General features: G+C 53.2%; 1 protein-coding gene across 1 annotated transcript in view; it reads left to right on the forward strand.

Moving 5' to 3' along the window:
- SH3RF2 (SH3 domain containing ring finger 2) overlaps nt 1–19,494 on the forward strand; it is a 32,214-nt gene extending 12,720 nt beyond the window's left edge. The window contains exons 2-8 of the mRNA XM_054168535.1: nt 2,663–2,932; nt 6,178–6,501; nt 11,835–11,929; nt 13,960–14,130; nt 15,337–15,554; nt 17,307–17,653; nt 18,597–19,494. Of these exons, the coding sequence (XP_054024510.1) occupies nt 2,663–2,932; nt 6,178–6,501; nt 11,835–11,929; nt 13,960–14,130; nt 15,337–15,554; nt 17,307–17,653; nt 18,597–18,899 (1,728 nt within the window). The 3' untranslated portion in view covers nt 18,900–19,494. The remainder of the gene's footprint in view (nt 1–2,662; nt 2,933–6,177; nt 6,502–11,834; nt 11,930–13,959; nt 14,131–15,336; nt 15,555–17,306; nt 17,654–18,596) is intronic.
- Nucleotides 19,495–27,622: the final 8,128 nt, after the last annotated feature.

Consider the following 27,622-nt stretch of genomic DNA (forward strand, 5'->3'; position numbering starts at 1 on the left):
ACCTCCCTGGGTAGCCTGTTCCAATGCCTGACCTCTCTTGCAGCAAAGAAATTGTTCCTAATATCCAACCTAAACCTCCCCCGGCACAGTGTCAGATATTTGTCCACCCTGCTCTCCTGCCTCATCCCTTTTCTTGCTGAAGAAAACCCGTTCCAGACTCTTCCCCCCATGCTGGCTTACCCTCCCCAGGCAGCAGCAGGCATCCATCTCATTGCAGAGTTTCTCTTACTTTTCATACATTTCCATAACTTGTTCTTGGGGCCTTTTATGTTCTGCTTCATTTTGCCATGCAGCCAGGCTCTCATCGCCCTGCACATTTCTGCTCCTCCTTCCTGAGCCCTGTTCTTCTGCTCGCTCCCAAGACCATCAAAGGTCTCTTTCTGTGCTCTTTGTCCTCATTTCACACCAGTGAGGCTGTCACTGAGCCTTCCCAAAGCAGGGCTGGCTCTCCTGTAACCCTCTGTTCCCTCAGTCTGGTTCTCTGCATGAGGAGGTGTGAGTACCCACATGGATTGGCAGCGAGGGTCTCTATGGTCCCAGCACTGCCATGGTCCCTGTTTCCCATATGAGATCTGATGGAGGCTGAAGCTGGCCCCAGCCCCACTTCCATCATTTCCTTTTTTCCCTCAGCAATGTACTTTGAGCCTCACTAAGCCAAGTGCTTGTGTTTGCTGTTAGCACAAACAGACAAAATGAACTAATTAGGACTAAGCACTGAACTAATTGCTTCCTGCCCAGACACTTTGAGGAAAACACAGCACATAACATTTTTCTCTTCTTGGGTCCTGCCTACCAAACATCCATGTCTGGGAGTGCTGGATGAGGTCCTCTTCCCAAAACCTAACTCATCTGCATGGAAAATCTGATCCTTTCAACCCTTGAGGAGTCTCACATAGAGTTTCTCTCTTCCACCTTCCCGACTTCCCAAAGTGGCTGATGGGAGAACTCAGTAGCAATCCTGCCCAAGCCCTGGGCACCGAGGTGGGTGGGTTGGGGAAATGGGTGCACCTCCTTTCATACAAAGGCAGGAAAAGCCTGGATGGGCCACTGGTACAAAAGAGCCTTCTCCCATGAGGTCAGGAGGGGTTGGTGACTATGGCTTAGAAAAACTCCACCGGGGGTCAAACTCACAAGACTGCAGCACTTGGCAGCTGGCAGACAAAAACCCACATTTTGTCCATAGGAGGGGCAGAACCAGCAGCCATAGATCCCACTGCCCCACCAGCAAGCTTCCTCACACCTCAGCTCTCAGGGGTGTGACCCTGCTCTCCTTGGTGGTCCACACGCCTTGGCCAGTGGACCAGAGCTGATGATGTGCTGGATTTGAAGCAGTTGGTCATGGATGGAGCTCCTCTGCCAATCACAAATGTTCTTCCTGTAGTACCAAAAGAAGGTTGATTAAAATGAACCACAATGCAAGATATCACTGAAGCTGAGAACCTGGTACAAGTCAAGAGGAGAGGGAGGGGACAGAAGACTTCATTAGGAATGGGCCTAAAGTAATCATCTAGTCCAATCTCCTAACCACTTCAGGGCTGACCAGAAGCTGAAGGAGCATTTCTGTTCCAGCTGAAGGTCCAGCAGAACGACAGAGGTCAACATCAGTTGTGCATTTCATATACAACTGTCATGTCACAAATGGCAACACAAATAAACACAGGTTGATTCTAGGATGCACTTGTGTAGGACACAGATCTCTAGTCCAACAAACATGCTGAAGGTATCTCCATCTTGTCTTTATCACCAGTGTGTAAAGATGGAGCCTCTTAGTATTGCTGATTTCCAGTGTATGGCACCCGCCAGGATCAGAACTGTTATCTGGAGCATAGAAAACACCAACATATCTCCACTCCTCCCAAGAAAAACACCCCCCAGGCTGCCCTCAAGTCTGCTGGGTTCAGAGGACCAAGCCTGGGGACAGCTGTGGGCTTATTGAGGCATCTAAATATTCTGCTGCCTTGGGGATGAAATGGAGTTCTCTGGTGTAGCTAAGGGTTATTTTCAGTGAACTTGGCAGTTTCATTTTGCTGAGAGTCAGGAGGGCAAAGTTCCCTCATTTCTGGCCCCACTGTGCCTCCTCTTTCTCGTGCTATGCTCCAATTCAACAGCATGAAGAGCCTCACTCCCTGTGACCCAGAGCATAGAGTGGAATAAAGCCACAGTCACACGATGGCAAAGCAGGAGGCAGCCATGGGAGAGCAGTGACCTGCACTCACCTTGCTCCTGTTGTGTCCTCTGAGACAAGAACAGCTGGCCACTGCAGGTGACAGCCACCAAGTCAGCTGGACAATGCCTGTGAGCTTGGACACTCTGGAGCAGGAATAGCTGGGCTGACAAAACCAGACATTGCATTAGAGGGGACCTCGCAGCAGGCAGGAAGATCCCATGGGAAGACTAGTTTAAGGCATTAGCTGTTTCTTAATACTCTCAAACAAGTCCAACCTGCTTTTCATCTTGATAGAACTTTGGTGTAAGTATTTTGGAGCTCATCCTCATTAGCAAAAGACATCAAGAGAGGATGTGGGCAGCTAATCCCAGCAAATGCCTGCTCAAACCTTAGGCCTCCACTCTTCCCAGTCATTCCAAATGCTTTGGGGGAATTCTGTCCAGGTCAAGGACTGCTGTCATGGATGAACTGCAAGGGCTGTTTCTGGTCCCACAGGTCCCACGAGCCAAGGCCCTGTACACCTACCGAGGACACAACCCTGGGGAGCTGAGGTTCAACAAGGGGGACATCATCATGCTGCTCCGGCAGCTGGACGAGAACTGGTACCTGGGGGAGGTCAACGGGGTCAGCGGCGTCTTCCCAGCCAGCTCCGTGCAAGTCATCAAGCACCTGCCCCTGCCACCACCCCTCGGCAGAGCGCTCTACAGCCTCGACCTGAGAAGCAGGGACAAGCTGGAGAACAAGGACTCCCTGACCTTCCACAAGGTACCACCACCAGACAGGGGCTGGGCGGTTGGCTTCTTCAGACTGTTTGGGTGTTCTGCTGTTCCCCAGCTCCATAGGAGCTCCCTTTTGGAGGTCAGCGAGGTTCACAAGCCCACTCTGGCGCTGCTGCCAGCAGGTAACCCCCACACACAACTGCCCCACTGGTAGTTGCAGGATGAGGGGCATCTAGAGGGATATGAGTGCCCACAGCAAGCAGTGCCTCAGCTCAGCTTCTCACCCATGCTGCTGTCACTGATGAGGAGCAGCCACTGGTGGTGGTGGTGTTCCAAGTCAGGACCAAAACACCCCAAGAAGATCCCTAAAATCTGACACAGTGAAGGAAATTGCTTCCAGGTCTGGAGATATATCTCTTATGCAGCTGGCATGTACCCAGCCCAGGGGAGGCACAAACCTGCAGAGCCACACCTGAGCTTCCACTCCGTGTCCCTTTGTTCCCTGAAGGCTGCAGCACTGGTGCTCAGTCAGAGGACACGCTCCTCTCAGCAACTTCGTGCACCTCCCAGCAAAGCCAGCTGGCCCTGGAGTGTCTGAAGTAGGTGAGGCACAGCGGAGCAGAAAGTCCTGCCCAGGGGCGTTGGTGTCCTCCCAGGGAAGTCACCTTCATGTCCAGCTGGCAGCGCAGCTGCAGTGCTCTCCTGTCTCTCTCCCATAGGAAGTGGGGAAGGAAAGGGCAGCTGTGGTCCAGGCTGGGGGTCACCAGGGAGCTGGAGTGGCTGGCAGGGGGAAAGAGAAGGGCCAAGAGGCATCTATGGTTTGTGAGGAAGGGGAGGAACAAGAAGAGAAACATGGGTTGCAAGGGACAACGCCCACCACAGTAGGTGCTCAGAGCAGGCGCTGCAGCAGTCCCCCTCCACCGTCAGGATCCACTAACAGCAAGAGGCACCTGCCATGGTTTCTGCCATCTGCCTTCACTGGGCTTTTCTCTTTCTAGTTCCTTTTGTCTCTCTCATGGAGTGTTTGTGCTGGGAGGCTGCACTCAGCTCCCCTCCTGCAGCAAAGGTGGGCAGTTAGTGGGCATCTCAAACTAGCAGAGGCTTCTGCAGAGGCAAGGGCATCCTCCTGTCCCCAGCTGTGACAGTGCCAGCTCTTACCCTACCAAATGGCACAGGTTGGATCAGTCACCTCAGTAACTCCCTTCTGCAGGAAACCCAAGGCCACACCAGGGCTGTGTCCTCCTCTAGCCAGGCACAGCACAGGGTGATTGGAGAGCGCCACCCCTCCACCCGTCACCCTAAGGAGGTTATTTGTCTTCCAGGAGCCCTGGCAGGCAGGAGCTACATTTGCCCACCACTGCTTGCCTTTAGACCAAAGCTCTGATCTCCCCTCAGCTGCTTCTCTGGGACTGCAGGTGGACATCACAGTGGCCATCAGCCACCCCGCCCTGGCCAGCACCAGTCCAGCATGTCTCAGCCAGCATTCCCAGTGCTCCCAGCATTCCTGGTGTTAGAAATAAACCCAATCCTGGTGATCCCCACAATTCCAGCAGTGCTGCTCTGAAGTTGCTCTGGGGGAGGGCACCACAAAAATCCTGTTTGAAGTTCTGATACATTTTGCCAAATGCCTTCTCACTTAATGAAGTCATTTTAGCTTCAATAATTACTTTCTTAAGTCTGGAGCTGGCAGAAATAAGTCAGTTAAGGTCACCTGCAGCCACCAAGGAATGAGAAATTGATTCTGGAGCAGGTACAGCTGGATCTGCTCTGGGAGATGCAAGGCTTGGCTTGGGCATTCAGTTTTGGCCCCAGTTCATGGTGGCTCCTGCTCTTTAGAGAAGAAAGAGAAATGTTTCTGGTTTAGGCTAAAGCTGAATCCCATCTAGAAATGGCAGCACTGGCAGTGCGTGTTTGTACACACACAGTTTGGTCCCCAAAGCTTGCCCAAGGAGCGAGGAGGGGGCAACGTGAAACCAATCCCTGCTTGAAAGAGAGAAGGTTTGAGACACCTCCACCTCCTTGCTGTCCTTGGCCAGCCCAGAGCTAGGCACGCTGGCTTTCAAGAGCAGCTGAGACTCCCAAAGTTCTGCAATTGGTTGGTGTCAGCAGTAACTCATGGTTAACTCCCCTGGCCCATGGTGGTGAGCAGCATGCCCACCACATGCCCTGTGCCATGAGCACTGTGATCAGCAGTTCCCAAGAAGCGCTGTCTGAACGCTGCCCGCACACAAGCACAGGGCTGGCTCTGCCCTCATTAGACCCTAGGGTTAACCAGTCAGGCTGTTTCTCATGGGCAGGATCAAGCCATGAATGTCTGGTCCTAGACATTTAATTGGGTTGCTTTAATTCTGCCGTGAAAGCCACCACTATGGAGGGTTTCTCCAAGCTGCTGCCTTGAAGACAGCTGCAGGGCTTTGACGTCCCACTGCGAGACGCACCCAAGCATGCCAGCACGGTGTGGAAAAGGAAGAGGAGCCCAAACCTCCCTTCTAATTTAGAGTTCAATTGATGATGACGCTGCCAGGGAGGTGGCCAGCTCCCCTCAAACCTCTGCAAGCCACAGGCTTTGACAAGAGCCAAAGCTCCCTGTGAAGTCCTGGGGTGGAGCCCTCAACCAGCTGAGTCTAAGCAGTGAGGTTTGCAAACCCATCTGAGTTCTGTTGCAAGCTTTGCAGCAGCTGAGTTGGGTCTGTCACCGGGAGCAAGTCAGGAGAATGGTTGAGCCAAAGTTCTCCAGGATCACCCATAACCTGACCTGACCTGCTGCCAGTGGGGAAAGGGAGGGAAAAGGGAACCCACCTGCAGTACTGCATCCAGATCTGGTGTCCCCAGCATAAGAGGGACATGGAACTCTTGCAGTGGGTCCAGAGGAGGCCATGGAAATGATCAGTTGGGACTGTTCAGCCTGGAGAAAAGAAGGTTGCAGGGAGACCTTAGAACAGCCTTCTAGTACCTGAAGGAAGCTACCTGAGAACTGTGAAGGGACTTTTTACAAGGGCTTGCAGTAATAGGATGAGAGAGGTTGGGTTGAAGCTTGAGGAAAGGAGATTTAGACTGGAGATTAGAAATACAATTCTTCCCAGTGAGGGTGGTGAGACACTGAAACAGGTTGCCCAGGAAGGCTGTGGGTGCCCCCTCCCTGGAGGTGTTCAAAGCCAAGCTGGATGAGGCCTTGAGCAACCTGATCTAGTGGAGGGCTGGAACCAGGATGCTCTTTGAGGTCCCTGCCATGCCAAACCATCCTATGAGTCTGTGAAAACTGAGCAGCTGACACCCCTTTGTCTCTTCCAGCCAAACACCACTGCAAGGCAGCTCCTGCAGAGCAGCAAAGGCCACTGGTCCCCCCAGTTCAAGTCGGGGTCCCTGCGCACGGCGTCCCCCAAAGGCAAGGGCGCGGACTCGCCGGCCTTCGCCAAGGTGCCTGACTCACGGCGCAAGAGCCTGCGGCAGTTCTCCATCACCACCGCCCTCAACACCCTCAACCGCATGGTCCACGCGCCCAGCGAGCGGCAGGCCCTGGAGATCAGCTCCCCCGTGCTCATCAGCTCCAGCAACCCCACCGTGGCCACCCAGAGCAGCGAGAAGGCTGAGCTCCCTTACAGCACCCCGCTGCAGGTGAGGGGCTGAGGGGTGGGTGCCGTGGGAGGGAGCCCTCCAGAGCTCCTGGGCACAAACCGTCGCCGTGCAGGGCAGAGATCCCAGCAGCTAAGGCACCAGCCTGCAGGGACTGAGAACCTGTCAGTGAGACAACATCCACATCAGGCTGCCTGGGACTTTGCCCTCCTTTTGAGCTGGAGAAAACAGAATCCCAGAATGCCAGGTTGGAAGGGACCCCAGGGATCACCTGGTCCAACCTTTCCAGGTAACAGGGTAGTTGAGATGAGCTGGCCCAGCACCCTGCCACTTTGAGCCTTAAAACCGTCCAGTGTAGAGGAACCTACCTCTTCCCCTGGGAGATGATTCCAATGTCCAACTGCTCTCACAGGGAGACAGTTCCACTTGCAAAATACTTTTCATTTTAGGTAGTGGCAAGAGAGGAGAACTCCCAAGGGAGCTCACTGAACCTCAGCGCATCCAGACACACAGGTGTGTGCCTGGATTCACGCTGCCAGCGAGCACCTGGTGTGCCATCTAACTTAGACTTATTTGGGTTGGAAGTGACCTTAAAGATCATTCAGTTCCAACCCCCCCTGCCATGGGTAGGGACAGCTCCTACTAGAACAGGTTGCTCAAAGCCCCATCCAACTCACTTTAAACACTCAATAGTGTAGATCAAAACCAGACAGCTCTCAGCATTTGCAAAACTAAAGCCGGACCCAGCCCTCAGTGCTGTTCACCTGCAGCACGTGCCAGTACACCAGCATCTGCAGAGCCAGGCCCTGAACTGTGAGCAAATGAAATCCCAGTGGAAGCTGGGTTGTACTGGGCAAGTCTGCACTGCCAGGGATGCCTCTATCAAGCTTTCCATCCAACCCCCTGTCCCCTGCACTGTTCATTGACTGGTGTCCCAGTGTCTTTGCTAGGTTCCTAGCCCCTCCTGTGATTATCCCCCATGACGAGCTTTGGGCTTAATGAAACAATTGGATTAAGCCCCAAACCTCTGTGCAGATTACAGCTTTGGACTTCTCTAAGCACAACCTTTGTCAATGGACACACAGTTGCCATGGAAGTGCAGGGCTTTGGTGCTGCACCCTAACTCCCAAAGGCAGACTGCTTCCAGGGCAGGCCTTCCAGCACCAGCTCAGCAGAGTTAGGACATCTACAGAACACCAAAGCAACCTCCTGCTGCTTCTACCCAGTGCTGTCAGCCCTTCTGAGAAGCAGTTGAGGGTCCTTGCCCTGTGCCCACATCCACCCACATCCAGGTGGGTGCTTCCTGCAAGGGAAGGGCAATTCCTAGGAGTCCTCACCAATCTGCATTCTAACCCTGGGACTGCGCTGAGAGAAGCTCAGTTTGGGGCTGAGATCACAAATGGAGACTCACCTTTTGGTCTCCATCCGCTCTCTAGGAGGCAAAAGAACTTCTTCACAGTGATGAAAGTTCTCAGGATCCTCTCAGGAGATCTGAAAAGGGAGAGAAAAGGATTTGTTTAGCCTAATGCAATGTCCTTCATGCTGAAGGTTGCTCTAACACTCTGTGAAGCTCTAAGCCAGCCCTGGAAGCTCAGTGTCTGCAATAACACCCAGAAGGCACCTTATACTTAGCAGGAGCCTGCAAAGAGCCTTGGATGCTGGCTCCTGGTTTACATGAGAAGCCTTACAACAAAGCTGTAATTCAGCAGCAGGGGTGTCACGTCTCACAGAGCCAATATCGCACCCAAAACACCTCAGCATGAGCTGCTGGCAGCAGCAACAGCACCAGAGCAGCTTTCTTCATGTCCTGCTCTGTTCTGTGAAAGAGAAGTTCAGAAGTGGTTGTGTTTGCTGCCAGCCTGGAACAAGCATCAAGCTGGGGTCTTCTGCTCTCCACAGCAGAGTGAAGAGCAGAGTGGGTTGAATCGCTTCCTGCATTATTTCCGTGCATTTCTGAGCTCCCCAGTGAGCCTGCAGAGGTTGAGTAGCCCAAATCTTTGTGGGTGGTCAGCAATATGGTACAGCAGATGGAGCAGAGTCTGCAGCTCAGCTCAGCCTTTCTGACTTCAGGCTGAAATCCTCACCAGGGTTCACCTGGGTGCTGAGCCTGGGCTCGCTCCTGGCTGTGTGGGGTGAGGAGCAGCAGTGGCTGCCCCCAGCCCTCCCAGACAGCACAGTCTCTTGAGAGGAGCTCCTGGTGGGCAAGATCAAACAATTCACAAGAATGAATTGTTGAGAATGTAAGTGAGAATGCAACCGGTTGAGTGGGAATTGTCTCAGGAGACCAAACCTGGGGTTGGATAACCTCAGCTGGCAGGCAAGGGTGAGGTGTAAGGGTAGGCTGAGCAAGGGGTGGAAGGTGATCCTGCCCAGCCCTGATGCTCTCCTCCACTGAGCAGAGGGATGGTGCAAGACAGGAGATGGAGTCGTCTACAATGGCAAGCAGCAGTTGATGCCTGAGCAGGGTTAGTAGTAAATCACTGGTAGGAGAGTTGTGCACAGCAGCCTCCACCCTCCCTGGAGCCAGGGAACCTTCATGAACCATCCCATCCAGCTACAAGAGGAACTGTGACTGCTGAACTCCACATCCAGACACCAGAGCTTTTCTCCTCCATGGAAGGAGCTGCCCCAGCAGCTGGGAGCACACCTTCCTTGCAGGTGCTTTTGTCCTTCCAGACAATGACCCAGTTTCATCCCCTGAGATATGGATGAAAGGCCCTGAGAGACCAGCTGGAAGGAAAGGAGCTGTGCTGCAATCAGATTTGGCACCAGCAAGGGTTAGGGCCACAGGAGAGGGCTCTAAGATTCAGGTGTCACTTGGAGCTGGGGAAGAGGGAGCAGGAAGGCTGCAGCATGGTGCACACAGAGCAAAGCAGAGCCTCAAGGTGGCTACAGGGCTTCTCAAAGTATGCTGTGCCTACTTGGCATTCCCAGGAGGAGCAGGTCAGACTCATTTCAGCCCATAAAAGGGAAAACTGCAGCAGCTGGCACTCCTGCTCTTCCTTCCCCTTCCTGGTGCCAAGCTGGGCTTGGGCAAGAGCCAGAACCAGTTTACAGGCTGGTGGCACACCGTGCCTGTGCATGTGCTGGTTGTGCAACCAGGATAGCTGCCTGGCTGCACCCTCCTCCCCTCCTCCTACAGCTGCAGGAACCTCTTCCTAGCCCCATTCCTCTGGGGCTGGTGGCACCTGGGTCAGGAGACATCTGTCTAGGAGATGCTGCTCATCTGCCATCTAGCACACTTGGCTTGTCTGCAGAATAAATGGCCTGAAACTTGCAAGAAGCAAATTCCAGCAGCACCAGGTGCCCCATGATGGAAGAGGGAAAATCCCCCTCCCCAAGGGGCATCCCATGAACGTTCTGATCAGGGAATGCCCATGTCAGCAGGTCTCTGCAGCAGGAGCTGGGCTAGGAATGACGCTGGTGACAGGCTGGACAGGGAGATAGAGCAAGAGAGGGATTTAAGGAGAGGCAGGAAGTGAAACTCTTCGCACTCACAGCACAAGGACTGCTGCAGTCAGTCACACAAGGCTTCATTCCAGCTTTCTTCCTTCTGTTGAAAATGCAACCCCAGCTTCAATGCCAGCTCTGAAAGGATCCCTGCTTCCCTGTGGAAGGGAAGAAAGATGGAAAACGTTGGGCTTTGCCTCCTGATGGGGACACCTCCACACCGGAAAGGCAGCAAAAGGAATCGTTTGCTCCGCTGCAGGGAAAAGAAACCTCAAATCCCCAAATGTTGAAGGGTTTGCTCATGAGACTTATTAAACCAGAATTACAATTTCTAATCAGCTCCACTTCCCTGAGAGCCTGGTCTGACCCTACCTGCACTAGAAAACGAGGAATGCAAAGGTGGGTTGAAGCTGACCTGCTGCTCCAGGTCCAGAGACAGCAGCTGTAGTTGCTGGGGTTTTTAATTAACTTCGTTTACTGGAGAGCAGCAGAGCTGCTGGTGAGTCACTTTTTTTTCCCTAGGTCCTTGCTAAGCCAGTGCCCCAGCACTGTGGTACAGACATGACCACAAGAAATTAGATGTGAAATGAAGAAGAGATTAAAGCCCTCACTTGCACATTAAAGATCCTGTGGTCTTTGCTGGAGAGCAGGACTCCAGCCGCAGCCCAGCCTGCTGCCTGCCTGCCTGCCGGCCTGAGGTTCCCCAGGGCTGCTGCTGCAGCCACCTGGGCTGGCTGGAAAGCTGCTCATCTCCCACAGCAGATGGGCTCCAGAAGCAGCACGGAAGGGTGAAGCCCTTCTAGTGTGCACAGGTGCTGGGTTTCAAATGAGGATCGTGGGACCGTTTTGGTTGGAAGAGACCTTTAAGGTCATCAAGCCCAACCGTTCACCCAGCACTGCCAGGTCACCACAAACCATGGCCCTCAGCACCACATCTCCAAGGCTTTTCAGTCCCTCTAGGGATGAGGACTCCACCACTGCCCTGGGCACCCTGGTCAAGGGTTTGACAACCCTTTGGGGAAGAAATTGTTCCTTATGTCCAACCTGGGGCAGCTTGAGGCTTTGTCCTTTCCACTTGTTCCCTGGGAAAAGAAAGCAATCCCAACCTGCCTCCAGCCTCCTTTCAGGCAGCACTTTGGACAGTTGACCAATGTACTTTAGGTGGTTTTATCTGCATGTTTGTCAGATAGTGTTGGACAAAGGATTAACATTTCTCATATCTAACAGCTCTACTTCTGGGGTTTTAGCACTCATTCAATCAGCCAGCTAAGAAACTCTAACCCTCTTTACACCAGCAACCAAGTGGAACACCACCACATCTTGTTCCCGGCATCTGGAAGCTCCTTGCAACCTGCAGAGTATGCTGGAGATGGAGGTGCAGAGTTTATCAGCCTCAGAGGTCATTCTATTAACTTCTCCAGCTGCAGGGCAGGAGAGTAGGACTGCTTTTACTGGGAAAGCCGGCATTTGTAGGAATCCCTTCTATTCTTTCTACTGGGTGGCCTTCACCCTTTGGACAAAAGGTTTAGGACCCAAATATAACTCTTGGATATCATGGCTATGAGATTAAGCTCCTGTGCAACTGTTGTTCCAAGAGCCTCCTCACACACCAGGCTACTTGTCCCAGCAAGTTCCTTACTTACAGGATGGGATAAGGACCATTGGTCCAACTGGACCACCCTCTGGAGAGCACCTTGGTGTTGAAGGACCATGAGCCTTCCTTTCACTGCCTGGTTTGTGTTGGGGTTTGTTTTGTCAAATACTCCAAACTCCTATTTTTCCCCACATATTCTTTGATTTGCTTTGGGTTGGGTTCTTTTACAGGTGGGTGAATCCTAGCAAATGTTTGTAGCTGCTCTTGCAGTGGCCAAGAGAAGCCAGCACTGTGACTGATGTGGATTTCTTTGCTGTCTCCCTCCCCACAGGTCAGTGCATCTTACTACTCCACGCCAGGATCACTGGGGCACTCAGCAGCCATCGTCACCCTTCCCCACCTCCAGCACCACATGTCATCTTATATGTAAGTGAGGAGACCAAAAGACATTTGAGGGGGAGAAGGGGGGGGTGTGTTATTTCCTGTACCTTCTCCTGAGGCTTCTCCAGCCAAAGATTCTTGTGAGATGGGAGGTAAAGGCAGACCAGAGCACAGCTTCCATGTGCAAATCCACAAGGGAATGTCCCTGACTGGTCTAAGCAGAGGTCACATAGACTTAGCACCACAGCTGTTCCCAGCAGGAGAGCTGACCTTGCACCTTCTCCCTTACTCCAGTGTTCATAGTTCTGCCTCTTTCTCAACAGTACATTTTAAAGACTTGAAATATAAAAATACCTAATTGCTCCTCAAAGGTCTCTAGTTATTTATCTCACAACAGTGAGAGTCTCTGGTGTTTTGGAAGGGCTGACCCTTCAAAACTTGCCCAGGGTTACAGTTTGCAGATGATTCTGTGCTGATTTGTTTTCCTCTAGCCAAGATTCCCCTGCCTGGCACTGTGCTAGCCACCAGATGACCCCAGAGCAGCAAAAGCTGTCTGTAGGGCAATGGCAGCTCCACGGTGGTGAGACAAAGCTGGAGAAGCACTAGGACATGGGATCAGTAAACCTGGACCAGGCTCTTGGCACAGGTTCCATGCCTTAGCACAGGTCATGCCAGACCATGGCACATGTGCAACCCTGAGCACTAGAGAAACCCCAAGACCTTAAAATAAAGTGCAGAATGAGGATGGTGTGAGAGTGTTGGATCAGCTGCCTGCTCCGCACAGCTCCTTTTTCAGCCCTACAATCTCACTCCAGGGTTTGCAGGTCCTGGCCTTCAGGGCAAGTCCTGGATGAAGTGAGTAACCACTGCAGAATTAGAACACCCTGGCACAGAGCCTCACCTGCTCTCTGCAAGGCACAGAAGGAGAAGTCACCCTATAAAGGCAGGTGTGTCAAGTCAAACTTTCACATGGTTGTCCTGAACAGCAGGACAGAGAAACCCTTCTAGAAGTTATGGGATAGTCCTTGACTATCTACACAACTAGCCTGTGGTTTCTATTTTCTAAACAGTACCTGATAATTGCTGTGTTGGTCTGTAGCTTGTTAATATTTGGGAGCTGATCCCATTCCCCTTGGAAAGGAAAAAAACCAAACCAAACCAAACAACAACAACAATAATGCAGTTAAATTAGAAGTGCTATCCTGGAGACAATAATTACAGTTCTTACAAGAACAAATAGGAGAAAGTTGGGGCAAACATGCCATTTGCTCATGTTTTGCTGCATGGTCACACATGACTCCCTGTGGAGAAGAAGCTTCGGCACCTCAGCATGGTCCCAGAATCACAACAAAGAAGTGGAGAGGGGATCTATAAGTAATTTCCAGTCCAGTTTCCTCACCAGCCCAGAGCTGAGCCATTTACCTCCTTCTCTGCCCACTTTGCTCTCAAAGATCCTCATGGCAGCAGCTGAAGCCTCAGCATTGGTCTCTGCAGGGATCTGGTGGCAGAAGGAGGAGGAGAGGGTGGAAGATGGAGTTAGCACATGGGCTTCTGCAGGAGCAATGCTCCTCCAATAGCCCCTGGTGACACCAGAGGCCAGCAGCTGTAGGGCCTCTGGCTCACCACATCCTTCAAAGGCAGAATGAAATCCTGGTGCTGTCTCTTAGATGGAGCATCTGACTGCTCTCCTCCATACTGTGCTGCCTGAGGACAGGGACACATCAAGCACTCAACCAGCTCTATCAATGGAGGCCTCACCTTGCTAGGTAGAGAGCAGCAGCTTCCTCCTCCACACCACTTGTCTCGTTGCCCTTGGCTGGCATTTCTGGGGCAGCCACCACTGACTGCTTTGTTCCACTCCTCCTGGCTCTTCTTTTATTCACATCCCCTCTGGCACGGAGTCACAGGCAGGCTCTCCTCGCTCCACAGTAAGGGCAGCACCCAGACACTGGCTGATGGCAGAAGAGGCTGCAGGCGAGGAGCTGTCCCAGAGCCAGCAGCACCAGTTCCCAGCTCAGCTGAGACAAGGAGCTGCAGGGGCAGCTGCTGCTCTCACTCACCCCTCTGTTCCCCAGGTGCGTGGCTCTGCACTCCTACACGGCGCACGGCCCCGAGGAGCTGGAGCTGCAGAAGGGGGAAGGGGTCCGTGTCTTCGGGAAGGAGCAGGAGGGCTGGCTGCGGGGCATGTCCCTCGTCACCGGCAGAGTCGGCATCTTCCCCAGCAACTACGTCGCTCCCCTCTTCAGGTCTGGCTGTTCTCACAAGGAACAAAAGCACGTGGAGAGGGAATGGGGTGACACCTAAGAGTTGGGGTCTTCTTCCCACAGGGATTTCTGCAGTGCTAGCAAGGGCCATGAGTCCCTGGAGTTAAAGATCTCTTCAAACCCCAAATGCTCTATGGCTGACAGCTGGCAGCTCCCACTCCTTTTGTTTCTCCATGTACTGACTTGCTGCATGCACCACGTGGGGGTCACAGCTCCTCCAACAGCCTGGTGCCACAGCAGGGAGAAGCCAGAGGGGGGCCAGCAGTGTTCCCCTCAGAGAGGGGACAGAGCCCAGCTGAGTGAACAGCTCAACATCAGCCTTAGTCCAGGTGTTTTAAACCTGAGACGTCAACAGAGACATCGGCAGCTTTTCCCTAGACTGTTGAATTCAGCCCCAGAGCCTTAGGGGTGGCACAACCGGCACGTTTTGATGAGCCTAGGACCAGGATGAGTGGCACCATGTGTGTGTGCTTGGACTCACCTTTATTCCTTTTGGATGACTCCAGCTGGGCTTTGTCCTGCCAGGAGGGAAACCACAAACTGAAGGCTCTCTGAGAGCAGGCATTGAAGCACTGGACACCATTGATCTAATGAAACCAACAAGCATTAGAAAGAGCAATAATTAAAATACACTATTTAGGAGAGAGGGAGGGAAAAAAATGCCTATGTCCTTGGTTGCCCTGAATATGCTCAGGAGTGAAGAGCAGCTTAACATGTAGTGCTCTGCTTGCTCTGCCTCTGCAGAGGGGCAAAGTCAAAGCAGGACTGGGATATTGTTATTCCATGGCTGGAAACTGATCACGATGAGAGCTTCAGCTCAAGGTGCCATCCAGCATGCCCTGTGCAGGGAAGGGGTAAGATGGGGTAGGAGGGAAGGCATTTGGGAAAGTTGCAAGGGGAAGGCTGGTGTTGGGTTGTCCCTTTTGAGATGCCATGGGGTTACTGTCACAAATCTAACCCTGTTTGGGAACAACTTCTCAGAAATCAGGTGCAGAGAGACAGAAGCCCTTGTAACAAAGGCACCAGAAACTGGGGGGTGACTGCAGCACCCACAGCATTCCCCCCCACACCCTGCCCTGGCAGCAGTGCAGCTGCACTGAGCCATATCGAGCTGCCTTTGGGGCAAACTCTGGCTTTCCTGGCACACTCAATCCCAGCCTCACTGGTTCTCTTTGCCCTTTCCCACAGGAAATCCAGTCTCTCTGACTCGAAGGTACCTTCCCTGTATGCCTCCTGGACGCTGTCCACCTCCTCGCTCTCCTCCCAGGGGAGCATCTCAGAAAACGGCCCGAGGCAGAGCAGGCCCCTGAAGGCAGCACTGCTGCCTGTGCCCATCCCTCTGCCTGGCAGGAGCACGGGCACAGGACAGGCATCGCTGCGTCGCAGCCGTGGCAGCACCCGGAAGAGTAAGTGCCTGGGGGCCTTGGGGGAGGGAGAAGCCAGACTTGTCCCCCACCAAACCAAACTGGCTGCCTGCAACCAGCACCAGAGCCCTAAAACTGAAGTAGGAGGGTGGAAGCTTTCCTGGGTGGTCCCCTCCAGAGCTGGGCTCCAATATGAGCAGAGAGCAGCAGCACCCTGAGGCCCTCACCAACATCTCCTGTGACCCACAGGTGAGCTGGGGGGGCCACACCAGGCTTGAGGACATGGAGTGACCGTGCTGTCACCCAGATGCATGTCCCCTGTGAAACCATTTCCTAGTATTTCCAAGCTGAGCTGCAGTGCACAGGACAGGCAGCATTGCCATACCAGGATAGGGGCTGCAGGTGAAGGAAAATGCCATCTCCTAGCTGAGTGGGGCAAAGCCTTCCCTGACTGCTGTGGATCAACACTCCAGGCTGGCAGGGGAGGAGGTGAAATGCCATGGGGGGTTAATTCCCTGCAAAAGTGGAATTGCAGGGCTGGGGGTGATGCCAGCTGGCTCACCTGTACCAACCAGCACGGCCCCAGCGCCTGGCATGTCTTGCTTCTGGGTAGCAGCTGATGGCCATGTCCTCAGCAGGAATGGGCACAGCACTCAGCATGCACTGGTTAGCCAAAAATCTTTAAACAACAGAGTAAGAGAGGCCATTAGATGTAAAACTGCCCTCCTGTAGCAAACAAAACCAAACTCCAGCAAGGCAAACATGAGCTGAGCAAACCCAAAAGGGGCTTGTGCCCTCATCTTGGAGAGCATAAACCAGCAAATCCAGCCCTTGAAATCCACAGCACCCAGCACAGGGCACAGCAGCTGCAGCTGAAACAGAAATGGGGAGAAAAAATCCCAGTTACACACACACAGCCCTGCCCCCTAAATTAGCTTTTGTGGCTCTGGAGAAAGGTTTTGGAATTGTCACAGAGGGCTCCAGTGCCATCCTCAGAAGTCATTAAAAAAAAGGGGGGGGGGGGAAGGTTAATTTAGGCACTAATAAGAAAAGAACAAGAGAATAAAAATTCAGTTCTGATGAACTTGCAACCTGAACACTTCATGTATTCCTGGTACCTCAAAAAGAACAGAGTCATATCAGGAGAAGCAGGCAAGAGGATGATCAAGAGACTAGAATAACTTCTATTTCAGGAGAAAGAGAAATTTCAGCTTGGAAATATCTGAGATGCATAAAATGATGAATAGCCTGGAGGGGAGAAAAGATACTTCACCAAATAAAGAGAAGCTGGAGTCACCCACTGAAATTGCAGAGTCAAAAGCCTTGATGTAGCAGAGTTAGGGGGGGGGGGGGGGGGAAAGCTCCATATCTATTTTTCTTGTCCTCCTCCACAAAGATCCAATCCATGTGTCTCACCTGCATAGCCTGGGGCTGCAGGAGATGCTCCTGCCAAGGAGGAGAGGGAGCTCTTATGAACCCCCCTGCAAGGCTGGTGAGGAGCCCATGGTCCTACCCCCCCAACTGTCCCCATCCAGGGTCATTTGAATAATTCCAGAGGGCTGACTCAGCACAGAAGCAGCCAGTGTTTCTGGTTCCAGTTCATAGGGGCAGGTATGTGGTGGTCTGTGGGGAGCCCAGAGCATCCCTGAGAACGGGGCTGTCGGTGGGGACTGTGACCACTGCTCCCCTCTGCCCATGCCATGGGGATCTCTGCTGACTCTGGGGTAGCTCTTGCTCGCCTTTGCCCATGCCATGGGGATCTCTGCTGACTCTGGGGTGGCTCTTGCTCCACAGATGGGTCCCTACAGAGGCCAGGGCAGGCAACGACCCCGGTGCTGGTGGCCGGCTCCCTGCGGCGTCCTGCCATGGCTGCGCTGCGGCCTCAGCAGCTGCAGCTCTTCCACACCATCCCTCCTGGAGCCGGCACGGCTGAGGCAGCAGCGAGGTCAACCTTCTCCCAGGAGGCTTCCCCAGCCGTGGGAGGCAGAGGAGGGGAGAGCAGAAGCCCCTCAGTGTGCAGCTCGGTGATCCTGGATGCCAAGGAGCCTCCAACCAAGAGCGAGGCAGCCCCGAAGCCGCCAGCCTCAGCCCCTCCGTCCATCCTGGTGAAACCAGATACCTCCCGCAACAGCGCCGAGAAGGTACGGCCAGGGGTCGCCTGCTGCTTCAGGGGTTCCCAGCCCTCCGGGCAGGTGTTCAGGGCCAGCCCGGTACTGAGCAGCGCCAAATCCCTTGAGGGCTTCACTCCATTCTCAGCAGGTTTTCTCTTTTCACTGGTACCCACGTTAAGACAGCAGGTGTTTGCGTTGCTGACGCTGCTCTTCAGATGAAGCCCTTTAAAAAGGCAAGATTCTGCTTTACATGTTTCCATGCAAAACATGTTCAGTCACGATCAAATCTTGAGACTCCTCTGAGGTCTTACACCGGGCAAGAGCCCCACTAAGGTCCCTGAGAGTCTGGGAGGAAAAAAGCAAATGCCACAGACCTGGGTGTTAGACCAGATGTCAGGCTGGTCTGACAGAGCTCCCCCCTTAACTCCATTTGGAACAGGAATTCCTGTGTCCTCTGTCAGCCAGAGGGGAATTTCACAAGGATAAAATCCTCCTGCAAACAGCCCTTGTGACCAATTTTTCTTCCTGGGGCACCCAGAGAGTAAGTTGCTCCACAAACCCATGAAAGCCAGCCAACCTCCAAGCTTCCAGGAGGAAAGTCACCAGCTGGAGAGCAACCAGGGGGTTTCTTCGAGGGGCATATCAGGACAGGAAAACCCCTCCTTGCATCCACTGCCTCCTGCTCTGCCCCCAAACTCTCTCCCCCTGACTTGGGTGGTGGCTCTCTACTCTCCCAAGTCTCTGCCATAGCTGGTGGCACTGCTGGACCACACCGTGCCAGTCACTGGTGTCTCTTTCCCCTGCCGTCAGCTGCACATCACACATGGGTATCACATCACACACAGAGGCATCCTCTGCCCCCAGGAAGGAGTCAGCCCCACTCAGCTCACCTCTGGTTCTCCAGGGCAGATCACAGCTGGGAGGATGGGTGGCTGCTGTTCCCACCCTGACTCTGGTCCCCTTCTCGTTGCAGCAAGTGAAGACTGTGAGGTTCCAGAACCACAGCCCCCCGCCACCCAAGCGGCACAGCCTGCAGCCCTCGCTCAGCCTGCAGCCTTCGCCCAGCCTGCCGCGGGGCAGGACGGAGCCAGCGGCCGTGCTGGAGGCGCTGCTGCCAGAGCCAGGCCCCGAGCTGGCCCTGCTCTACTCCCCCCGGCTCGGCTGCAGCCCCCTGCCCCAGCGGCGGGCGCTGCACCCCAAGGTGCTGGCGCTGGAGCTGTCGGGGCCGCTGACCTTCCCCGGCAAGAAGAGCTACAGCAGCATCTCTGCCAACTGAGGGGTCCTGCTCTGCTGGTCTCCTCAGCTCCTCTGCTCCCTGCCTTGAGGGGCCAGCACCTCGGAGCCCCACCAGCCTGCTGCCTCCACTGCTGCCCATCCCACGGCAAGGGGCAGCTGTTCCCCACATCCCCACAATTCCACTCCACCAGCACCCACAGGACCTGCAAGCCTGAGGCTTGTGCAGAGCTGGGAGAGCTTCCGAGGGAGCAGGATGGGGCAGGACAGCATCCAGCTCTGCACAAAAGCGTCCTGGCCTGGCCCCAGCTGTGCTGAGCACGGCTAGAGGAGCCCCAGGGAGACGTGAAGCAGGTTTGTGGCATCCACAGAACCGATGTTCTTTGGTGCCCTGCAAAGCTGCCTGTGAGGAGCAGCAGGAGGGGGAAATCATGCAGGTATCAGAGACAGCTGAGCTGGTTTTGATCTCCTCACTGCTGCAGGAAAGCCCCTGGAGATCAAAACTCAGGTTCATTACCTTGCTGCTTCTGCAGGGTAAAGAAACCATAAATCAAAGGCAGTGAGCTCCTGGCTGGTTCCTGTTGCCTTGTTTGGTTTTGTTTTTGCAGGGGCAGGGTGGATGGTTTCACCCAGGGCTTTGTGTTATTATTTTTTTCTTTTGTTGTTAGGTTAGTTGCTTCCTTGCTTTTCTCTTTGGTTTTAGCCCACAAGTTTTAACACAAAATACAGTTTAAAAGGTGACTTGGAGAGGAAAGAGATGCTAGAAAGGGATATGCCAGTGCCACAGGCACCTGGGCTCTGCGCACTGACCTGCTTCTCCTCGTTGCTTGCTTTCCTCTGTGTACCCACCAGCTACCTCCATGAGCTTGCTCCAGCTCCTTCCCACCACCCACCCCCTCAGACAGTGCTTTGTAAATATCCTGGGTGGAGCTCAGGGGTTTGAGCCCACATTAAGGTGCATGGGACGTTCTCTGTGTGACAGAGCAGGGCCCGGCATTGATCGTGCCACGGGCCACCCCCTGCCAGCACAGCACCAGCACCAGCCTGCAGCTGGCCCCATTCCAGGAAGCCTGCTGTGAATCCAGGGCAAAGCAGAGCAGGTCAGAGCTGTGCCCTGCTCTCCAGCAAACCCTGTGGAACAGCTTCTGGTCTTCACGCTTGGTTTTTACTGCCAGTTTGGAGTCCAGCAGCTCCCATCCTAGCCACTAACACCACCTGCCACATCTCCTAACAGCACTGGCTGTGCTTCATCCAGGATGGCTGTGAAATCCCATCCTTGGCTAATGGCACACAAAAGCCATGAAATTAACTCCACTGGTCAACAGAAGCTCTCTGAGGCACTGCAACAGCCCCAGAGAAGGATGTTTTCTACTGGAACTAAGAAAAGGAATGGATAAAATCATTCCCTACTCTGCAGGCCCTGCTCTTTTACTCTCAGATGTTTTGTCTATGGAGCAGGAAGCTGGTGCCTGCCTGTAGAGATTTTGAGCAGCTGCAACAGCACAGAAGTTCCTCACATGGTGCTCATTGTGACCCCAACCAGAGCCTGCTGACCAAGCGTCCCAGGCCTTTCTAGAGCTGACCTCCCCAGAGGGTGATAGTGGCACAGGAGGTTGGTGCTACACAAGGATTCATCATGCACCTGGAAGCACTGGCAGAGAAGGAGCAGCAAGACATGTGAAACCCAGAGGAACACTTGGCAGGGATGTGCATGCAGAGAAGGAAGAGTTCCTGGCTTTCACTGCCCTCAAACCAGTGTCCTCATCTCACGCCCATGTAACAGAGCCAAGGTCTAACTTTGGTTTGGTGAGCTGGGTGACACAGCTGGAAGCAGCTGGGCTCTGTTCTGGTGAGACATCAGGGTGATCCCAATCCTACTCTACAGAGAAGGATAGCCACAAGCTCCCCAGCCGCAGCAGAGCTTAGTGTCCCCAGAGAGCCAGGAACAAGATTGATGAGCTAAAATCTTCCTTGTTACTGACAATCGACCCTGTCCTGCAAGACTCCTTTGTGAACAAAGCCACCCTCTCATCCCAAGATCAACAGCAACAAGGTCTCACATGCCCACAGGGAAGCCTGCAAAATCCCTCAGCCCACTGCAGGACACTAAAGTCTCAAGAGAAATAATGCCCAAAGCAGCAGGGATCTCTTCTGGACACGGCACTTCACCTGCTGCATTGTGCCAAGTGACAACGTCAGGCTGGTGGGACAGAGGAAGCTGTGACACATCCACGGGCAGGCAGAGGAAGCACTGGCAGCTCTGGTACAAGAGCAGGCAGCTATTTTGGGGCAGATGTCTCAGTTTCTTGCACAGGATATTTCAGAGCTTTGATGCTATGGTGACAAGTGCCCTAAATATCTTCCAAATGTGTAGGGAGAGAGCTGCAAACAGGACCTGTTAAAGCAACAGCTCTAATCAGTGTCCTGCTCCCACAGGCACCCCTGCCCACTGGTTCCACACTGCAGCCACCAAGCAAAGCAGCTACATCCTCCTCACCTTCCTTGGTGATCCTCACCTTGCCCAGTCCTCTCCTTGCAACACCTAGGAGGAGGCACCTGGACAGTGCTATCACACCAAGGAACAGCCCAGAGAAGAGGGAGCAGAGCTCTGATGTTTCTCTTCCAAAAGCCCAGGCTGGAGCAGAACCTGCTGGAGCCAGCATAGAGTTTTGACACAAGCCCTGAGCAAGGCAGTGCCTACCAAGTGACCCTTGTCTCCACAGAGAAGCTGACCACACTGGGTCTGTAAGGGGGTAATTCTCTGAGTGCAGCAGACCAAGAACATCTGTTCTGGAAGTCTCTTTGGCCACCTTTGCTCCACAAGCAGAGCCACCACGCTGCTGCCTTGGAGCATGAGCAAGCTCCATGTTTGTTGGTTGTGCTCTGGGCTGCCCAAAGCATCACTGCATCTTCCCTGAGGATCTGCTCCAAACCCCTGTCCCTCTCTGGCTGCTGTCATCCAATTTGTGTTTGTTTCAGCTAGGTAGTGATGAAGAGGGAGGCATCACATGGATGTGGGCGAGCTCTTCAAGGGTTTCTGTTCTTTTTGTAGATGCATTTAATTTTCCTCCTGCCTTCCCACCTTCCAGGCTCCCTTCAGCCCATTGCCCCAGTGAAGAGAGGTTAGACCAGCAGCATTGGGACCCTGCCTGGTCGTTCCTGAGCTGGCCAGAAGGTCTCATGAGGGAAGGTCACCCCTTGTCCTTCAGGAGCATCTCCCCTCTGCACTCTCAATGGCATGGAGAAGCTGGTCCAAGCCCTGGCCCTGCTCAGCCACCCAGTCTGCAGTCTTCTGTTTTACCACCAACCATCGCCTGAGACACAGAGCACAAAGAAAGCAGCTTTAGGAAGGCAGAACACCATTGCAGGTGTCTGCAGCCTCCTGAGCTTCTGGAATGAGGACATCACTCCTGCTGGCCCAGCTGGTGGTGCTGGGGCTGATCCAGGCTCCCACCACCCAGAACATCATGGCTGTCAGCAAAGGAGCTCTGGACAAGGGCACAAAGCAGCACACAGGGACCACCAGTGACCCTCTCTGAAGTTCTTGAACTGGGCTGATTTTCTGTCTACTCATTTCTGCTGCCCAATTAATGACTTAGAGCTGGAATCACAGCACCCCTCAGCTCAGCTTTCATTGCTTGCCTGGCCTGGCAGAGACCTCCCTGTGCTCCACCAAGTGATTGCTCCCAGCCTTAGCTGCTCTTGTGTCTCCAGGTGAACAATGAGCAGAGGCAGCAGAGGCAAGAAAACCAACATCAGCTGATGCTCTGCACATCCCTCAGAGAGGGTGCATCCCTGACCCATGCACACACTGAGGAGCCTCCCAGGTTCTTTCCAACTTCTCGTTCTGTGACTCTTTTCCCACATGGGGTGTTGGGAAGGGATCCCAAAGCAGTGCATGGGCTGGCACACAGCATTCCCGACAGCAGGCAGGCTGATGAAGACTGCACACGTAATAGTAATACAAAACCACCCATTTATACCAAAGCTCAACCCAAAATAAATCAGAAGGGCAGCCGAGATCAGCCAGGGGTCATTCCCTCGATCCCTGCGGAGCAGCCCAGGGGATTGTGCTGGCTCCTTCCTGCATTGAGCCTAGGGAACAGCAGAGCCTTGCAGCCCCACTGCTGTACACAAGCACCTAGAAGTGACCATTTTCACATGGACATGCTCAGAGACGGGAGGGTATCAAATCTTCCCTTCTTGGTGGTGGGTGGGAGGGGGAACTAAACCCTGTGCATTTAGTTTGCTGTTCAGAGATTTGCACAAACTGGGTGATGCTGAATATTATTATTTTTTTTCCATGATGTGAAACTCTTTTTTTTTTTTTTTTTAGAAGGCTTTTCCAACTGAGCACAGCTGGGGAGAGGAGAGGAGAGGAGGCAATAAACACAGATCTTAGTTTTCTGGTTTATATTAATCTTCAAGGTATTTATTTTGTATTTCTGTAACCAACCCCCTCCCCCTAGTTTCAAAGCATTTTCAGCCCTCAGAAGTTTACTCATCTAAGTTTCTAGCACTGGTTTTTAGCTCTGTAGCCTGTAGGTTAATTAAACTAATTAGAGCTGAGCAGATCACAGCTCCTCACACCCCGCAGGAGCAGGATGGGGTTGCAGCATGCGCGCAGCTGGCCGGTGCTGGGGGGTCACCGAGAGGAAACACGGCTCCTGGTGATGCCTTCAGCACCCAACACGTGTGGTTCTCCATCCCTTGGAAGCTCCTGTGCTACCATTAAAACGTTTTGCATGAAAAAACAACCCAGGAATGTTCATTTGTCCTTTATTTCGGGGTGCTGCTTCACCAGCTGGGAACACCGTGGTGGAGTCACTGTCCCTGGAGGTGTTCAAGAGGGGACTGGACGTGGCACTTGGTGCCATGGTTTAGTCATGGGGTCTGGGGTGACAGGTTGGACTTGATGATCTTTGAGGTGTCTTCCAACCTTGGTGATTCTGTGAAACAGCAAGGAGGAGAAGAAAGAGGATTGCCTGTGGTGGTGGTTGGGAGTGAAGGCTCTGCTCTCCAGCCAGGCTCTGGCTCATGCTTCTGCTGTTTTTAATGCTTTTTACCCCAGCAGGCACCTACAAGCACAGGAGTGACAATGTCATGTCATCATAGGATGATAAGAGGCCTCTCACTCCAAGAAGGATGCTGAGCTGCTGGAACAGGTCCAGAAAAGGGCAACAAAGCTGGTGAAGGGTCTGGTGAGGAGCATTTGAGGGCCCTGGGGTTGTTTAATCTGGATAAAAAAGAGGCTGAGAGGAGACCTTCCTGCTCTCTACAACTCCCTGAAAGGAGGCTGGAGCCAGGTGGGGGTTGTTGTCTTCTCCTAAGGAAGAAGTCACAAGACAAGAGGAAATGGACTCAAGTTGCATCAGGGAAGGTTCAGGTTGGACATAAGGAACACCTTCTTCCCCAAAAAGTCTGACCCAGGCTGCCCAGGGCAGTGGTGGAGACCCCATCCCTGAAGATGTTTCAAAGCCATAGAGATGTGGTGCTGAAGGACACAGTTTAGCAGTGGGGTTAATGTTGGACCTGATAACCTTAAAAGCCTCTTCCAATCAAAATGATTCCCTCCTTCTCTGCTTCTGACTTCTTTTTTAAAGTCTCCTTTTTAAAGTGCTTTGCAGCCACTGGCCAAGAGGAGAGCACAGCACTTTGCTCCCTTTAGGTAATCAGAAGAAAGTCCCTGAAGGCAGGGACAGGACCCCCATCCTGCTTCCATCACCCTGTGCCAATGCTCTGTGGCACTGCCCCTGTGCTCCAAACTCTTCAGGTGAAGGAGGAGCAGGGCACTGCTGCTCTCCCAGCAACTGCAAACAGATCTGCACTCAACGTTTAGATCACAGAGGCCAGCTGAAGAGAGCAGCTTAGGCTCACCTCTCAAAGGCACCACTGGGTTGTGAAACTGCTGTGAGATGAGGAGCTGGCAGAAGGAGCAGGTTATAGCATGGCACCCAGGTCTAACTTGCTGGGGTGCCTGGGTAGGAGATGGGGACATTGGGCACAATACCCACAGAAGGGGACCAGAAGCAGCAGAGACATTGCTGTGAGATCCTCACACATTTTATTTTTGCAACCAAGGCTTTCTGCATGGTGGGTAGTGAGGGAGAAGGGCTGGATGGGCAGAAGACTCATGACTCAAGCTCCCTCCCAGGGAGGCTTAACTGGGACAGTCTCAGCTAAGCAGCAGCATTCCCATGGGGTTGGGTGGCAGCTGCCCTCTCAGCAGCAGCCAGAAGCCCTGGCCAGCCTCCACCCAGGGTCCCTGGGAAGGAAGAGGAGGAGGATCAGCTTCTCCTTCTCATCCTGTATGTGCTGCTGAGGTCACTCCAACAGTGAGCTCAGAGGGCAGATCCAGACCTGATCTGGTGAATTCCTCTGCACTTTGGGGAGCTCATTGCAGCTAGTGACCTGGAACCTTCTGCCCAGTACCAGCAGAGAGAAGACATCCTGAGAGGTACTGGACACCCAGAGCTTTGACTAAAAGCAGGATGCTTGGTGTGTGAGAGCCCTTAGCTCTGCCTTGGAAGAGCTCCTTGCTGCCTGACTACACAGTGACATTGCCTGTACAGCATCTGCTCCAGGCAGCACCATTCCACAGCAGCTGCCCCCCTCACAGCCCTGCTCCCACACAGCACTTTAAAATCACGAGCACCTAGTCAGGGCTTCTGCTCCACCATAAACCACAGACTGGGGTTGTGTGGTGCAGGGGACAAAGCAGCTCCTCAGGTTTACTGTGCTGGTTCTGCTTTGCAGAGGCATGGAGGTAATAGAGCAGAGGTTCAGAGCAGGAAGGAGCTTGGCTGCAGCATCTTGCACAGGGTGGTGCCAACAGTACCTGGGGCTGTGGGTAGGATCCACAGAACTGGAGGATCCTTGTGGAGAAGAGGAGCAAATTCCTAGGATTAGTTCTACCCTTCTGCATTACTTTACAGCAGTTTCCTCTCAAGGGTTGGGTTGCTTCTGTGACTTCTTGCTGCAGAGCTCCACACTCACTTCCACCACATCTACAGTAAGGCTCAAGTGCTTCCAGAGCAAGTGATGATATTCAGAAGGTCCTCAGCAGCTCTCAGCTGTGCCACCACAAACTGCCTCTTGGATGACGAGAGCCATGCCACAATCAGACCTCCAGTTCTGTTAACAAACCACTCATGGCTTCACTGGAAGGGGCTTCAGGAGCCCATGCTGATTTCCCAGGGTGGAAGGGCTCTGCTGTGTGCTGGAGTCACTCTCACTGAGGTTCCCAGCCCGTGTGACAGGAAAGGGTTGGAGCTGCCACAGGACAAGAACTGCCCAGCTCCAATGGTGCCCCTCAGAAGTGGGGTAGAAATATTTCAAAAGGCCTCTCTGAACCAGTCTCAGCAATTCCTGGGCAGCTCTCCCCAGCTCAGCACTGCTGTGCATCTCTAGCTCCTCACCACCCTTTCTGCTGCTCCCTACTTCAGGCAAATCCTCCCAACACAAGGCCCTGCTGGATAGTAACAGCTTCTGCTTTAAGTGAAATCATGGATTCTGGGTGCTCTGCTGGTGCCACAGTAGTCTGCTTGCACAGCCTGGAGGGGATTCATAAGCTGAACCCCTGAGCAGGAGGAGCTGCCCCAGCCCCACTTCAGGCATTTCAGAGAAGCTCCAGCAGCAAGCTCTCAGCTCTCCCCAGCTCCTGGGCTTCCAAAGAGATTTGTTTTCTATATACACCAGACATTTGTAATGTTGAGCATGGGGTTCCTAACTCCACTCCTTCTTTCAGACAAAGTCCTGTCCTCAGGATCTATCCTGGGAACAATAAATGATGACAGAACCTCAGAGGGGTCAGTATGCTTTCTGTCCTGAGCTGGTTTCCCCACTGCTGCATGATGCAGCTGGTGGCACTTGGTGGTCCTCTGAGCTCTTCAATTTCCTTCTGTAAGAAATGTTATCCATGTCTCCACATCTCAGAGAGAAGTACCCACCTGTTCTCCTGAAGGGAGGGAAACTGGAGGGCACAGAAAGCCAGGAAATATCCTGTGGTGCTACAGCAGGAAACTGGAAGAGGCAGGAAATAAAAGCAAGAGCCCAGCTCTGTGGCTGTCAATATCTGCAGTGCGAAACCCGGCTCAGAACAAAACAAACCACACTTGTAAATGCTCCCTTTGCAGGTTTCTCTGACCAAAATCACAACGTGAAGACTCCCAAGTAAGGCCACAGTTCTGTTAATGATGTGAGAAATCCAGCATGTATCCTGTGACCAGCTTCACTAGGAAACCAAGCACAGGACCAGCAGAGCAGTGACATCTCCTGGAAGCCACCAAACCAACCAGCACAGAAAACAAACCCAGCTTTCAGCTCTGCCGTGCTCATTCCCCCTCAGTTTGGCTGCTTCACTTGAGGCTGTAACAAATCCCACCACTGCTTATAACTTGCCTCTCATGGTATAAACTAAGCTTTTACTATCATAATCTCTGCTTCTTGCAGCTAACAAAGGTGCTTTTGGAGAAGGAAATGAAGGAAACTTTGCTGGCCAGCTGGCTTCACCTGATCCTCAGGTGCTCTTTGTGGAGCACTGGAGATAAACACAATTTGCACCCTCCATTACAGGACATTCACAACCAGCTTCTCTACACAGACCCCAGCTTGCTGAGGAGAGGCATTCCAAGCGTGGTCCTCCAGTTTGCCTTCAAACCCCCTGCCCACAGCTGAGAAGGGAGCTTCAGCATGTTACTGTTTCTGCTCAAGAAAAGGCAAAGGGCCAGAGGAAAATAATTTTATTGTATCCCTGTTGAAAAGAGC

Source organism: Dryobates pubescens, chromosome 16 (assembly GCF_014839835.1).
Source record: "Dryobates pubescens isolate bDryPub1 chromosome 16, bDryPub1.pri, whole genome shotgun sequence".
Taxonomy (NCBI): domain Eukaryota; kingdom Metazoa; phylum Chordata; class Aves; order Piciformes; family Picidae; genus Dryobates; species Dryobates pubescens.